This window comes from Natrix helvetica, assembly GCF_964273705.1.
Source record: "Natrix helvetica genome assembly, chromosome: Z".
Classification (NCBI taxonomy): domain Eukaryota; kingdom Metazoa; phylum Chordata; class Lepidosauria; order Squamata; family Natricidae; genus Natrix; species Natrix helvetica.
The window spans coordinates 140,902,973-140,919,606 of NC_138554.1; the positions used below are offsets into that span (position 1 = coordinate 140,902,973).

Consider the following 16,634-nt stretch of genomic DNA (forward strand, 5'->3'; position numbering starts at 1 on the left):
TGTGAAGGCAGACACGAGGAGCCTTGGGTTCGATCACACCTCTTTTATTGCATGACACTCCCTTTGCATCATTGTTCGGGATCGACTGCCCGCGATCGACCCTGGATTCAAAACCAGATCAAATCCGATCCCTCGGAGATCACCGATGCTCCTGGATCACCCCAGATCCCCTCTGGTCCCTTTCCGGGACCACCGGCAGCCCTTCGTTCACAACACGGCTGCCGACATCCCTCGGGCGAAGAAGGCAACGTTCTTGTCCTGGATCTGATACTGGAAAACCCTCTGGGGATCTTTCGCCTCGCCAGATTCCCAGGAATCCTTTTCCAGTATGGTCAGCTGCAGGAGGGAAGAGATCATTTGGGGTTTTAGATCTGCCATCCGTGCCAAGAGATAATCCTCAACATACGACCAGAATGGGAGCAGAATTTCCACTGCTAAGTCAGATTTTTATAAGCTTTTTTCAAGTGGTTGTAGAAGCGAGTTGTGGTCATTAAGTGAATCAGGCAGTCGTTAAGCAAATCCAGCTCCCCTGCTCCTATTAAACATGCTTGTTGGAAGGGCACAAATGGAAACCATGTGACCTCAGGACACTGCAGTCCTCGACTTACGAACCACAACTGAGGCCAAAATGTTGGTTGCTAAGTGAAACATCTGTTGAGTGAATGTTGCCCCTTTTTTCTGACCTTTCCTCCATGGTTGTTAAGCAAATCAGTTCACTTAACAAGAAGAGGAGGCAGTAAGGCAGACAGTCGGGAGGGAGGGAAGGAAGGAAGGAGGGAAAAAAGGGAGGAAGGAGGAAGGAAGGGGGGCAGGAAAGGAGGAAGGAAGGCAGGAGGGAAGGTGGGAGGAAGTCAAACAGACAGGAGGGAAGGAAGGCAAGAAAGAAGGAAGGAAGGAAGGAAAGAAGAAAGGAAGGCAGGGAAGCAAGGAAAGAAGGAAGGAAAGGAGGAAAGAAGAAAGGAAGGAAGGAGAGAAGGCAGGAGGGAAGGAAGGCAGGAAAGAAGGAAAGAAGAAGGCAAAAGGGAAGGAAGGAAGGAAGGAAGGAAAGAAGGAAGGAAGGAAAGAAGGAAGGAAAGAAGGAAAGAAGGAAGGAAAGAAGGAAGGAAAGAACAAGGGAAGGAAGGCAGGAAGGAAGGCAGGAAAGAAGGAAAGAAGAAGGCAAAAGGGAAGGAAGGAAGGAAGGAAAGAAGGAAGGAAGGAAAGAAGGAAGGAAAGAAGGAAGGAAAGAAGGAAGGAAAGAACAAGGGAAGGAAGGCAGGAAGGAAGGTAGGAAAGAAGGAAGGAAGGCAGTAAGGCACGAGGGAGGGAGGGAGGGAGGCAGGTGGTAAGGAAGGCAGGAAAGAAGGATGGAAGGCAAGAAAGAAGGAAGGCAGTAAGGCAGACAGGTAGGAGGGAAGGAAGAAGGGAAGGAAGGAACTCAGGCAGGAAGGTAAGAAGGAAGGAAGAAGAAAAGACAGGCAGGGAGGGAGGAAGGAAGAAAGGCAGGGAGGAAGGCAGGTGAGCTCTACTTGAAACCCTCCCCCAAGAAGTCTAGGCAAAGAACTCAGGTAGACTCACCTGTCCGTGGACTTCCTTGCAGTAGCCGCTGGCCAGACCTTCAGCCCACAGGACACTGTTGGCCTGATGGCGAAGGGCCTTCACCAGAACTCCATTCTCCTCATCCTCCGAATCTTCACTGCTCTGCACCATGAAAACCAAGTTTCCCTACAACACAAACCATCATTGTTCAATCAGTTCGCCCTTCCGCTTGGAACGAAACTTACGAGATAACCCATACAGCAAGTCCTCGACTTATGACCCCAATTTCTATTCTAAAACGAGACAATCAATAAAGCGACCTTTCTCCTCATGTGACGATCTTTCTGGCCACTGTTGTTAAGTGAGTCCCTGTGGTTCTTAACTTTGCTATAAGGTTGTTCAATGAATCTGACTGATTTTGCTCGTCGGACAGTCGCAAAACGGATCACCCGACCTCGGGACCCAGGGACCGTCGTAAAGATGAATCATCTGAATTTTTATTACGTGTCCACAGAGACACTATGACAGATCGTCAGTATGAAAAACAATCCTAAGCCCCTTTTTTCGTTATCGCGAATTTGACCGGTCACTAAATGAACTGTTGTAAGTTGAGGACTACCTGCATTCGAAAGTTACCTTCAGTTCAGCATTCACAGTCGCTCGGCAATAGTGAACAAAATTCAGGACATCCGCCAACTGCACCCCAAGACTTAATAGGACACCGAGATCGTCGACTATCAGAACGGGGAACTTCCAGCGATCTCCGCCGTCAGAAGGATTCAGGGATGTCCGGACAAAATGGTAAAGTTGTTTCAGATCTGACCCGTCTCCACTGCAAACGAGAGATGCAAAGTTGAGGTCAACCATGGTCAACGGTCTGGTTTTCAGAACTTCAGATACTCCTCAACTTGCAACCGTTCATTTAGTGGCTGTTCCGAGTTACAACAGCCACTGAAAAAAGTTGCTTAGGATTGTTATCCCCCGTACAGGTGTTGCTATATCCCTGCAGGGAGGGGGGGCATGCTGTGTGATCAAAATTCAGATGCTTGGCAAGTGACTCGTATTCATAACGGGGACGGTGTCCACACGGTCACCTTTTGCGACCGTTGGGACGAGCAGGAATGCAGATTTGCTTAACAACCGTGTCACTAACTTAAGAATGACAGGGATTCGCTCAAGAAGCATGGCAAGGAAGGATGTAACATGGCGCAAAACTCACTTAATAACTGTCTTCATTAGCAACAGATTTGGGGCTCAATTGTGATCGTACGTCAAGGACTATCTGGAGTTTAATATTTTGGTCATAAGTTGAGGACAACTTATATGTGATAAACATGACCAAAATGATTTGAATTATCCCATATACAGGTAGTCCTCTTTTTATGACCACAATTGAGCCAAAAATTTCCATTGTTAAGTGAGACAGTTGTTCAATGACTTTTTCTCCATTTTAAGTCCTTTCTTCTCGCCAGTTGTTAAGTGAGAAACTGCAGTTGTTGTTAACACAGCTGTTAAGCGAATCTGGTTTCCCTGACTGCTTGTCAGAAGTTCACAAAAAGAGATCACTTGACCCCGAGACACTGCGACCGTCATAAATGTGAGTCAGTTACCAAGCCTCTGAAATTTTATAACGTGACTGGGGATTTGGCAACAGTCATAAGTGTGAAAAACTGTTATTTGATTGAATTTTGCATTTTAACTTTTTCAGAACAAAATAAATTTAAAAATAATAAATTTAAAAATAATACAATAAAAGAAAACAAATAAAATAATACAATAAAATAAAAAACAAATAAGTAAAATAAAGCAAAACAAGATAAAATAAAATGAAATGAAATAAAATATCAGTGTCGCAATTTTGAACGCAATAAAATAAATAAAATATGAAATAATAAAATGAAATAAAATAATAAAATAAAACAATAAAAAATATCAGTGTTGCAATTTTGAATTCAATAAAATAATAAAATAAAACATCAGTGTGTCACTGTAATTTTGAACGGTCAGTTAATGAAATAGATTTTTTTAGTGGAGGACTTTGGCTCCTGAAAAAAACATTCAGCTACCTGACGAATTGGAAAGGGTTGGGGTCCCCGGATTCCTGTCCGCCGCCAAACAAAACCTCGTTTGCCGATTTCAACCCTTCAAAGAACACCAGCTGCTTTTGTTCCTTGGCTGTAAGGAGATTGGCTCCCTTAAAATAAAAAACAGGAAAAACAAGAAATTGGAACAAGAAACGCGGCTGAGGAATTTTTGGGGACAAATAGCCATCTGCATGAGAATCCAAAGCAATTGTAAGTCCAAGGACCAGTCCAGTGGTGGGAATCATTTGTTTTTTTACTACTGGTTCTGTGGGCGTGGCTTGGTGGGCGTGGCAAGGGACGGATACTGTAAAATCCCCATTCCCTCCGGATCAGCTGGGACTCGGGAGGCAGAGAATAGATGGGGGCGGGGCCAGTCACTGGTGGTATTTACGGGTTCTCCGAACTACTCAAACTTTCCGCTACAGGTTCTCCAGAACTGTCCAGAACCTGCTGAGTAACACCTGTGGACCAGTCATCAGTGGCTTTTTTCAGCTCCATTGTGACTTTCAATGATTGTAAAACGAACCATTGTAACTCAAGAACTAGAGGTATTCCACCCGTTCAGAAGCATGCACCATCGTTGGCTAGATCAGGAGTTCCACAATTGGTGGGCCACAGCACATTACCAGGATGCGGAACTATTTGCAACGGAGCCATGTAAGTGGCCCCACTCACACAAGCCTCGCAGGTGAACGCAGGACAAGCCGTGCGGGTGATCCCACTCACACGAGGGGATCGCAACCCCACTTGCACGAGCCTCGCGGGTGACCACAGGCCGACTCGCATGAGCCTCATTAATGGTCACGGCCCATTCTCGCAAGCCTCATGGGTTACTGCAGCCCCACTCACACCAGGCATGCAGGTAATCCCAACCACAGTCGCCTCGCAGGTGATCGCAAGGCATCTCGTACAGGGGATACCACTCAAACGAGCCTCCAGGTGGATTGCGGCCCCACTTGCGCAAGCCTCGTAGGTGATCGCCAGGTGACATGTACAAAAAACGGATGCTCAACCACGCGTACATGCCCGTACTCCTGTCCCGTCCAAAGAAACTTCGCCCCCTCCTCGCCCCTCCGGACCCCCAAGACCGAAAAGTTGGGCAACTCTGGTCTGGATCCCTGAGCCAATTAACCTGGGTGGACTTCAATTCCCAGAATCCCAGAGCCAGGAATTCTGGGAGTTGAAGTCCATGAGGTTGTAGGTCGAGAATAGATAAATATATTTTCATAGATTAAAATAAAATTGGCTCACCAGCTTTTGAGCCACGGAGTTGTAATGGCTGAAGGACTGCACAAAGGCCAGGAAACAGACTTTGCAGCCGGCTGCAAAAGACAAAAAGAAAGAGACATTAGGTAGATCATCCCCCCGTTACGACCCCGAAGGAGGCCAAGATTTATGTTGCTGAACGAAACATGTGCGAAGTGAGTTTCACAAGCTTTGCGGCCACTGTTGTTAAGCAAATCACTTCAGTTGTTCTGTCAGTAGCACAGTTGCTCAGTGAATCTGGCTTCCTGCTGGCCAGCAAGTCGCAAAGGGGGATCACATAACCCTGGGACTCAGTAGCCAAACATTCAAATATTGATCGCGCGACCACAGGAATTCTGCAATGGTCATTAACTGTGAACAATGGTCATTTTTTTCAGGTCCGTCCTAACGATCGTGAAGCGAACCGTCGTAAGTCAAGGAGTTACTTGTACTTTGTTTTTTAGTGATGGAAAATGGACGGAGCGGGGAAAGAGACGGAGATAGGTTACAGAGTCCTTCCTTCCCCACATACCTTTGAGGTAGAAGGAGAGGAAGTGGTGGACCAGAAAGCTGGCATCCGTTTTCGTGGCACAAAGCAGAATCAATTTGCTCTGAAAAAAGAGAGATTTTATTCCAGGCACTAAATAATAAATAAATAAATAATAACAAAATTAAAAATATAGATACCATATGCATCATATCACTATTAGTCCTTGAGTTACGACTGGCATTGAGCCCAAAATGGAAACGTTGTTAAGTGAGTTTTTCCCCCTTTTATGACTTTCCTTGCCATTGTTGTTAAGTCAATCCTTGCCTTTGTCAAGTTAGGAACACCGTCATTCAGTGAATCCCCTGTTGTCAGAAAGTCGCCAGAGGAGGATGGTGGGACCCCTCGAGACACTGCAACCGTCATAAATGTGAATCGAGTTGCCACATTCCCGTTGTTAAACGAAACCGTTTTTAAGCTCTCTTTCACCACCTTTCTTGCCTCAGTTGTTAAGTGAATTGCGGCCATTCTTAAATCAATCACACGGTCGTTAAGCGAATCTGGCTTCCCTGTTGACTTATCTCATCCAAAGGTTGCAAGAGGGGGGAATCGCATGATGCTGGGGACACTGTGACGGTCATAAATACAAATCCATTGCCAAGTATCCGAATTTCGACCACGAGAACACTGCTATGGTCGTTAAGTGTGAGAAACTGTCATAAGCTACATTCAGGGCTGCTGTCACTTCAAACAGTCACTAAATGAACTGTTGTAAGTCAAGGACTGCCGAGGTATATAAATAAATTACAAAATTAATTTAATTCTAAGACTCACCTCATCTTTGGAATTATTTTGAAGTTAATATAAGGTTTTAATGGGTTTTCCTGCTATTATTGTTTTTTTTTTAAATGTTTTCTAAGGTTTTAATTGTAATTGTAATTACAATTGTAATTTAATTGTAATATAAAGACAGTCCTCGTTTAGTGACTCTTCAAAGTTACAACGGCACTGAAAAAATGACTGTTACCCACCCACCCCCGATCACATGATCCAAATTCAGACACTTGTGTTTACAACGGTCGTGGTTTCCCAAGGTCACGTGGTCAAAATCCAGAACCTGGGAAAGCCAACTCGTATTTATGACGGTTGCAGCCTGGCCAGGGAAACCAACAATTTGCACCACAACTGTGTGACTTGCTTAGCAATGGCAATGATTCACTTAACAGCAGCAAGAAAAGTCTTAAAGTGGGACAACACTCACTTCTCAAAGTCTGACTTAGCAACAGCCCAAATATTGGGCCTGCGGAATGGGTCGAGAAATGCCTGCAGGTGTTTCTGAATCCTGAGCTGTCCAGAGTTGTTGGCTATCAAAATCATATACATAATTAAATTAATTTTGCTTTAATTGAAAATTTATTACAGAAGCCAGAGAAAAAAACCAAGCTTGGCTTCCAGGAATTTAATGGGGAATGGGGACTCATTGATTTATTGATCAAATATGAGATATCACCCGTGTCGTTCACCGATCATTAACATGTGTCACGTTTTTTAATCACGCAGGAAGTTTCATCTGCGAACAGTTTCAAACTTTCCTCCCAAGTCTAATTCACAGAAATTATTTTATTTATCCAATGTTTATTTCCGGAAATGAATGTAAAAATCTGTTTTGTCCTCTTTATTTTATAAATATATGGACTTCAATTCCCAAAATTCCCTGGCCAACATGTGTGGACATGAGCCGAATTGAATGGCCAGAATTTTTCCAGCCATTGAACCTTTCTAATCTTGTTTTAGATTTTTATGAAGAGCAGTCCAGGTTTTATTATAAGATGGGCAGCTATATAAATACTTAATATCACACAACAAATCGAACAATAAAAACGGAAATAAACAAAAAAGGTAAAATAAATTAATACATAAAGTAGGGAAAAAAAATGAATGTTTGCTGCCTTGAAGTATTTGTAAAAATAATGAAGGTAGATACTATGTATATCTTTATTCTGCAATGGATAGACAATAGCTAAAATGAATGGATGAGCATATACACACAGATATATAAAGACAAACACACACACACACAGAGAGAGAGAGAGAGAGACAGACAGATATAAATGATCAAAAATGAAAACAGATATAAAATGACAAAATATAACATCACAAAATATTAAATATTAAAATTATATATATGGATATATGATATATAATATAATATTATAATACATCAGTATAATATGACATGATGTAATATGATATAATATAATATAGTTTTATAATACAATAGAATGGTATAGTATTGGTATCACATATATATGATATATAATATGATATGATATGATATGACAATCCAATCCAATACATCAAATTAACTTAAATTCTGGGAGCTGAATTTCCCACGTGTTGCTGAGCTTAAGAAGCAGAGTTGTACTACAGTACTCATCATCCCCTGCCAGCTCAATCAGGGAGCATCAACCAAGGAGTCAGACAAAGCCAAATTCATAGTGTCCCCCCCCCATCCCGGGCTTGCAAAGCGACCCCCTGGTTCCGTTTTGAGCAACGACCCAAAGATTCCCACCCCAATGGGGCCACCAGGAGGGAAAGAACTACAACGCCCGGCATGCCTCGCTCCAAAAGCAAGTCGCGCAGTGCATCCTGGGAGCTGAATTGCAGGCCCGTCCGCTCGTCGGTCTCGCGCGGCGACGGAAACCGAGAGAGGCCAAGAGAAGGCGGGACGCGATCACTCACCCGCTCCGGCTGATCCACGGAGGCGCCGAATAGTTCGTTCAGCGCCACGAACATCCCGCCGGGGCAACCGCGGCTCCTTCCGGGCCGCGAGAGGAATACCCCGCTCGGCCGAACAAGCGAGCGAACGAGCAGTGACAGTAGGCCGCGGCCTGCTCGAGGTGCACTGCGCATGCGCGCTTTGGCGCGGCGCCTTTTCCCCGATTCTGCTCCAGTGGCGTGGCTTTCGCCCTCTGTCGGCAAGACAGCAGCACTGCAGCTGCCAATAGAAATTTTCCTGACTTGGAAAAATAATAATAATAATAATGTTAAATCCTGCTGGTTTAGCAATTCTTTTATTTCCATCGGCCTTTGTGTTGTGTTTTGTTCTCAGATTGTATCTCCAAACAACCTGCTCAGCCTCCTGTCCTCAAAGTCCCTCTTTCAGGGTGATCTGCTGTTCAGAAATCTTAAATATTCCTAACTATACAGTGTTTTAGGCGTCCCATCGTCCCCAGCTGGCATGGAAGGGGAGCTGTGCTCTGACCCATTTGGAGGGCAGCCAGCAGATTTCTTTGCCTTTATCAAAAACACTCTGCCAGCTAAATGTGAAGTAAAATAGTTAACAGGAAGTCCTCACCTTAACAACAGTTTGTTTAGTGACTGCTGGATGGAAAAAAAGTGATGGAGGAGCGTTTTTTCAGGGATGAACCTTTCCATCATCCCCGTACTCCAAATTCGGATGCCCGGTGGCCGACTCGTATTTACAACAGTCGGGGCATCACACACACCCCACCCCTGTAAAGTAGGACGTAAAGTGACATTTGGACATTAAGAGTGAACTTACTGGGTCAGGCTGGACAGCCTCTCTGGGGCCCCTTTCCTTTTTTTAATTAAAAGGCCACATAGGCAGAGTTTGCAGCTTGCAGAAGAACAGGAAGTGAGTGCCTAACCGCAGAGTTCAATAGTTCTCACAAAACCACAAGGTTCAGCTAAAGTTCGCTTAGAGACACGTTCTCAGTACCTGTGGCCCAAGACAAAAGGAGAAGCAAGACCCTCTCTACCTATAAGGCTCTTTCCTCAAGGTAACCAATAAGAAGTGAAGTGAAGCATTTCTGTGTACGTTGCTCTTAGAAAGGTATAAAGCTTACTATCTTTTCTATAGGTTTTTGTCCAGATGTTAGAAATTGTTATCTCTGTCTCGACCTTTTGGCCAAAATAAAGCTTATCTTGATCTCGCAGTCCTATCTCTTGATTTTCTGCAATACCTGAATGTCACGCCATCCCCTTAGGCGACCTTCCGACAAGCGAAGTCAGTGGGGAAGCCACAGGCAACAGAACACCTGGGGACTAATGTTTCGATGGATGCAATTCACTTAATGACCGTGGCAAGGACGGTCGTAAGATGGAGCAAAACTCAGCAACAGAAATTTGGGGTGTAATTCAAGGACTCGCCATCTTACAATTCGTTGCAAGGTCAGACAGATGCTTTTCTTTAAATTTAAATTAATAATAGCTACACTTGGCGAGTCAATTCAAACTTCCATATTTGCATTAAAGTATTTTATTCATTATTTCTCCACTACTCTGATATAAGTGAATTGTTGCTATACAAATCGACAACCTCATTGTGTTTTCCTGACTCACAACGATTGCTCAGCGTCTTTGAAGAGTTTCCTGAAATCCAATTCTCCGGCACCTTCACCGATTTCTCCAAACCATCCGCAATTTGGATTTTTAAAAATGGACAAACCATGTTTCTAGTCCTCAACGATTAGGTCTGCCCAAATCTCAACAATAAAGGAAGCCCTTCCCTTCCTTATTGCTAGAGAGCAGAGTGGGGGTGGGGGTTTTTCCCCTTGAAAGAGATATTCTGCAGCAGGTTTACTAACAGAGGTAATAATTGCATTTTATACGTTGCCTCCAGTCTGCTATGCCAAGAAATAGAATAGAAAAGTTATAGAATATGGAATAGAATATAGGATAGGATAATAACATTACTGTCACTTTGAATGTACATTAATTGGCATACATTAAAATGAAATTTTGTTGCGTACCGTTTTGGGGTTTTGTGGGTGAGGTACACACATTATAGAATTGAGAAAGACTGCTAAGAATACTGAAAAACCACACAGCCGCAGACAATGACTATTTTTAGCACAGGTGTTAGATATTAGCATATATTGTAGTAAGTCTCCCCTCTGGTCCGCTGCTACAGCGGGAAACAGGTATCGTTCTGATTGGTCGAGGGGCGTACCCGATCCCTATAAAAGGGGAACCCTCCGACCTCAGAGCAAGCTGGATCACTACTACTATTAATAAAGAGCTGTTAAGTCACTTCGTGTCCGCAGTCTGTCTCTCATTGCCCAGATCTAACATTGGCGACGAAGGTGGGATCGAGAGGCAGATAGGACGAAGAACGCTACCTCCAGAATCTCCGGATTTGATCCAGCCCAGGAATTCGGCAGAAATTCCGGCAGCCATCTCAGATCACCGCAGCGCAGCAAATTCAAACAGAGAAGATGGCGATACATGCTCCCCCCGCTCCTTTCGACCCAGCAAACGACGAATGGGAAGCCTTCATGATTCGCTTCAAGTGTTTCCTCGAAGCGAACGAATACACGGGGATCACCGACGCAAGGAAGAAAAACATCTTCCTCGGCTACTGCGGAAAGGAAGTCTTCAATACGGCCAGAGACCTCACTGCGCCTACTCCAATACAGGCAGTATCGTGGACGGCGTTGCAACAGGCCCTGCAAACTCATTACGCGCCAAAACCTTCCCGCCATGTCTGCCGCAAGGAATTCAACACGAGGAACCAGAAGGCAGGAGAATCCATCAATCAATATATTGCAGCCCTAAGAAAAGCAGCAACTCCCTGCGAGTTCAGGGATCTGGACGAGCACATCTTAGCGCAGCTCATCTGTGGGTTAAGAGACATTTCACTACAAAAGAAGCTGTTGGCAAACCCGAATTTAACCCTACAGATAGCGCTAAACGAAGCAAGAGCGTCAGAGTCAGCAGAGAAATCATCGGTGACCATACAACGAGGGGCCAACGTAAATCAGCCAGCACCAAGGCAAACCAGAGTTCACTACGAGGACACAAGCCCCGCCTACGAGGATCCCGAGTTCGAGGACAGTCACCTGATGCGGAGCAGTCACATGAGGCCTGGGGGGAGACCCGGACCCCGCTTGCCGCCCTGCGCAAGTTGCGGAGGGAATCACCCCAGGTCTACTTGTAGGTTCAGGAATGTTGTTTGTTCGCACTGCAACAAACTTGGGCACATCGCACGAGTGTGCCGGAGCGGAGTCCCTGCCTCATGGCAGCCATCCATGTACCGCCAACAGAAGCCCAACCCAGAGGCTTGGCGGAATCAGAAAGGGCGCCCAGAGAGAAATCCACAAGTGTATACCCAGAGAGAAAATTCCCAAAGAGCTGAGCGAGCGTATCCCCAGAGAGAATACACACAAAGAGCTGAAAGAGCGTTCTATCAAGACGCTCAACGAGAGTATTTTCAGGATGTAGACGATGAGATAGAGTTGACCCAGAGAGAGGAGTTGCGAACGTATCTCACCACAATACATCAGGTCCGCCCTAAGCGGCCAAAAAGACTGAGAGTCACAGTCCTCTTGGAGGGCTCACCCTGCGAGCTGGAAGTGGACACAGGATCGACCCTGACGATTATTTCATGGGCATCCATGAAACAGGCTATCCCTAGCCTCAGAAAGAGCCAACTACGCGCTCCAGACGTCCTGCTACGAGACTACCAGGGGAACCAAGTCCCCATCGTGGGCCAAGGCACATTCCACATCCGTTTCAAGGACATCGAAGCCCAGCTGCCCGTGACCATCGCCAGCGCACCATTACAGAACCTTCTGGGGCTGGATTGGTTTGAAGCCCTGGGGTTAGAAGTCACCGGAATTAACGCCGTGAGAAACAGCAGCGCTGAACAGATTTTTAAGGAGTTCGAGGATGTGTTCAGCCCCGGTCTTGGTAAGTATGTGGGTAAACCAATATCATTCAATTTAGACCCTAAAGTGGCGCCAATCCGAATTAAACCGAGACGAGTGCCTTTTGCACTCCGCCCAAAAATAGATAAGGAAATAGATAAGTTAGTGGAGCAAGGAATCCTTGAGCCGGTAGATCACGCGCGCTGGGAAACACCCATCGTGACCCCAGTCAAACCAGACGGATCAGTCCGCATCTGCGCGGACTATAAATGCACAATTAATGTCGCGCTACAACAGAGCGCATATCCTGTGCCTGTAGTACAGCACTTATTGCACTCGTTGGGGCCAGGAAAGGTATTTGCTAAGTTAGACATGGCACAAGCTTACCAGCAACTGCCAGTTGATAGCGCCACAGCGGAGGCCCAAACTATAGTGACGCATAGAGGAGCATTCAAATGCAACCGGCTACAATTCGGCGTGAGCATTGCCCCAGGATTGTTCCAGAGCGTCATGGAACGACTTTTGCAAGGGATACCGGGAGTCGTCCCCTATTTTGACGACATCTTGGTGTCCGCTGCAAACGAGGAGCAATTAAATAAAAGAGTCAGAACTGTTTTGGCCAGAATCAGAGAAAAGGGTCTCCGCCTTAAAAAGGAAAAATGCCAAATTAACGTGCCTAGCGTAGAATTCCTGGGTTATAGAATCGATGGTCAGGGAATACACCCCACTTCAAAGAAAATTAAGGCGATCCAGGACGCCCCCACACCACGAAATCAGACCGAGTTGCAGGCTTTCCTCGGATTACTTAACTTCTACAGCGTTTTTCTGAGGCAGAAGGCGACCGTTGCTAAGCCACTACACCGTCTACTCCAGAGGAACGCACCATGGAAATGGGGACGATCCGAAGCTGCAGCTTTCGCCGGGGTAAAGCGCCTGCTCACCACTGACTCACTGCTTGTTCAATATAGCCAGACCCTACCGCTGGTATTGACCTGCGACGCATCACCCTTCGGAGTTGGAGCAGTCCTCAGCCACAGGATGCCCGACGGAAAAGAAGCACCCATCGCCTTCTACTCCAGAACTCTTTCATCGGCCGAAAGGAATTACAGCCAAATGGACAGGGAAGCGCTGGCTGCTGTAGCTGGAGTAAAGCATTTCCACGAATACCTCTACGGCCGCGATTTTGAACTAATTACAGATCACAAACCGTTGTTGGGACTTTTGGCGGGAAACCGCCCCACCCCGGTCTCCCTTTCTCCACGCATGACCAGGTGGACTGTTTTCCTGGCTGCGTATTCATACAAATTGATTCATCGACCGGGCTCCACTCTCGGACACGCAGACGCACTCAGCCGTTGCCCATTACCTGACATTCTGCCAGACCCCACTCCAGAAGTACCGGTATTGCTCATTGACTGTTTGGACTCGGGACCGGTTTCTTCATACGACGTTGCAAGGTTCTCCTCTAAAGACAATGTAATAAAGCAAGTTCAAACTTGGGTTTGGAGGGGGTGGCCGAAGGGCAACGTGGGCCCGGAATTCAAAATGTTTTGGTCAAAACGGGACGAACTCTCAGTGTTACAAGGTTGTTTATTGTGGGGGGATCGCTTTGTTATTCCGTATGTTTTACGTAGGAATGTATTAGATGCTTTACATGTGGATCATCCGGGGATTGTTAGAATGAAGGCGTTAGCAAGGAGTTACGTTTGGTGGCCAAACATGGACAAAGAAATAGAGGAGTGGGTGGCCACTTGCGACCCATGCCAGGAATCGAGACCAGCACCCCCGGAAGCACCCGCCACAGAATGGGAGAAACCTAAAGCACCCTGGTCGCGAATACACATCGACTTCGCAGGGCGATTCCAAGGTCAGACTTTCCTTATAGTTGTGGATGCATACTCAAAATGGCTAGAAGTAGTCCTAATGACTTCAACCACGGCAGAGGCAGTCATTAAGGTTCTACGGCGACTTTTCGCCACTCATGGCCTGCCCGACCTCCTAGTCTCCAATAACGGGCCCCAATTCACGGCCATGCATTTCGAAACGTTTTTAGCAGGTCAGGGAATTCGGCATGCCCTCGTCGCGCCATTCCATCCGGCATCAAACGGACAGGCGGAGAGAATGGTGCGATTCGCAAAAGAGGCCCTCGCTAGGATGGGTCCAGGTGATTGGCAAACACGCATTGACCATTATCTCCTAATTCAGCATATTACCCCAAGCGCAACGACGGGTAGGAGTCCCGCTGAACTACTCATGGGCCGCCGTCTACGGTCTCACCTGGACCGTCTTCACCCAAATTACTCTGCCACAGCTCCCCCAGACTCCACAAGCAAAATTCGGTCTTTCAGCATAGGGGATTCAGTATACGCCCACAACTATGCAGGGGGAACATTGTGGATGCCGGCAAAGGTCATTGGCATCACGGGTCCACGATCGTATCTGCTGGAACTAGAAGATGGGCGAAACTGGAAAAGGCACATCGATCAACTTCGGGGTCGCCTAGCACACTCAGACCTTCGAAACGAAGACGAGATTTCCCTGCCTACAGAAAGTCAGCCACGCGAGAGCCCCATCATAGAGAACTACGACACCTGCGAACCAAGCTTGGAACAGGAAAACACGCACGAAGCAGAGCAAACCCCAGACAACGCAACCGAACAGACTCCAGAACGCCTTAGCAACGAAGGCACAAAACCTCCCGAACGTGAATCAGGAAAAGCACCCGATCCTGCAACCACTTCTAACCAACCCGAACTATGACGCTCCTCCCGAGCAAGACAAACACCCACATACCTAAAAGACTATGTTACCTACCGCAACGTTCCATCTAGGAGGGGAGGGGTGTTAGATATTAGCATATATCGTAGTAAGTCTCCCCTCTGGTCCGCTGCTACAGCGGGAAACAGGTATCGTTCTGATTGGTCGAGGGACGTACCCGATCCCTATAAAAGGGGAACCCTCCGACCTCAGAGCAAGCTGGATCACTACTACTATTAATAAAGAGCTGTTAAGTCACTTCGTGTCCGCAGTCTGTCTCTCGTTGCCCAGATCTAACAACAGTAAACTATTGAATTGATCCCCTAACTTGTATTGGACAAAGGGCCACTTCAGCAGCTTGTCCAGATCTGGGACCATCACCTGCTTGGGACATCAACTCCCATGTTCCTTAACATGGAGTTTGTAGGAGCTGGGATCCAACCCTTTACCGTCCTCTTCATGCTATTCCATAACTAGTCAGAAGGGGGAGGCGGTGGCATATATTTTGCTCTCCTTCGGAGGCGCTCTTACCACTCGTCAAGGCAGTACAAGTAGCCCTCAACTTATAGGATAGAATAGAATAACAGAGGTGGAAGGGACCTTGGAGGTCTTCAACCCCCTGCCTAGACAGGAAACCCTGCACCACTTCAGACAAATGGCTATCCAACATCTTTAAGAAGATGTTGGATAGCTATTTGTCTGAAACGGTATAGGGTTTCCTGCCTAGGCAGGGGGTTGGACTAGAAGACCTCCAAGGTCCCTTCCAACTCTACTATTGTATTGTATTATTGTATCTTCTTAAAGACTTCCAGTGTTGGGGCATTCACAACTTCTGGAGGCAACTTCTGTTCCACTGATTAATTGTTCTCACTGTCAGGAAATTTCTCCTCAGTTCTAAGTTGCTTCTCTCCTTGAATAGTTTCCACCCATTGCTTCTTGTTCTACCCTCAGATGCTTTGACTCCCTCTTCTTTGTGGCAGCCACTGAGATACTGGAAGACTGCTATCCTGTCTCCCCTAGTCCTTCTTTTCCTTAAACTAGACCTACCCAGTTCCTGCAACCGTTCTTCGTATGTTTTAGCCTCCAGTCCCCTAATCCTCTTTGTTGCTCTTCTCTGCACTCTTTCTAGAGTCTCCACATCTTTTCTACATCGTGGCGACCAGAACTGAATGCCGTATTCCAAGTGTGGCCTTACCAAGGCATTATAAAGTGGTATTAACCCTTCACATGATCTTGATTCTCTCCCTCTGTTGATGCAGCCTAGAACTGTGTTGACCTTTTTGGCAGCAGCTTCACATGGCTGGCTCTTATTTAAATGGTTGTCCACTAGGACTCCAAGATCCCTCTCACAGTTACTACTGTTGAGCAAGGTACCACCTATACTGTACCTGTGCATTTCGTTTTTCTTGCCTAAATGTAGAACCTTACTCTTTTTTCACCATTGAATTTCATTTTATTAGATAGTGCCCAATGTTCAAGTTTGTCAAGATCCTTCTGTATCTTAAGCCTTTCTTCGGGAGTATTGGCTATTCCTGCCAGCTTGGTGTCATCTGCAAATTTGATGAGTTCCTCATTTATCCCCTCATCCAAATCATTGATGAAGATGTACTGGGCCTAAAACAGAGCCTTATGTCTGATTCCTTAGTTATGACGGACAGACCTGGGCTAAAACCGAGATTCTGACAATCATGTGAATTTTCCAGCCAGCTATGCTTTAAGAGGGGAGGACTTCCACTCCCAGAATCCCCTAGCCAGGATGCTTGTGCATCTCCCTTCATGGCTTCTTTTGCTTCCTCTCTTTTCCCGTCCCCCGATTTCTAAATCGCGAGAGATCCAAGCAACAGCGTAACTTTAAAAAAATGTTTATTATTA

The 16,634-nt window shown here is 46.2% G+C and overlaps 1 protein-coding gene across 1 annotated transcript; it reads right to left on the reverse strand.

Moving 5' to 3' along the window:
• Window positions 1-28: 28 nt before the first annotated feature.
• ELP6 (elongator acetyltransferase complex subunit 6) lies at window positions 29-8,373 on the reverse strand. Its single transcript, XM_081969620.1, has 7 exons — window positions 8,077-8,373; window positions 5,380-5,458; window positions 4,854-4,924; window positions 3,585-3,712; window positions 2,155-2,350; window positions 1,558-1,704; window positions 29-336 (listed from the first exon to the last, which is right to left on the reverse strand). The coding sequence occupies exons 1-7, from the start codon at window positions 8,245-8,247 to the stop codon at window positions 208-210; spliced, it is 921 nt and encodes a 306-aa protein (XP_081825746.1). The 5' UTR covers window positions 8,248-8,373; the 3' UTR covers window positions 29-207.
• Between the last annotated feature and the right edge of the window lie 8,261 nt (window positions 8,374-16,634).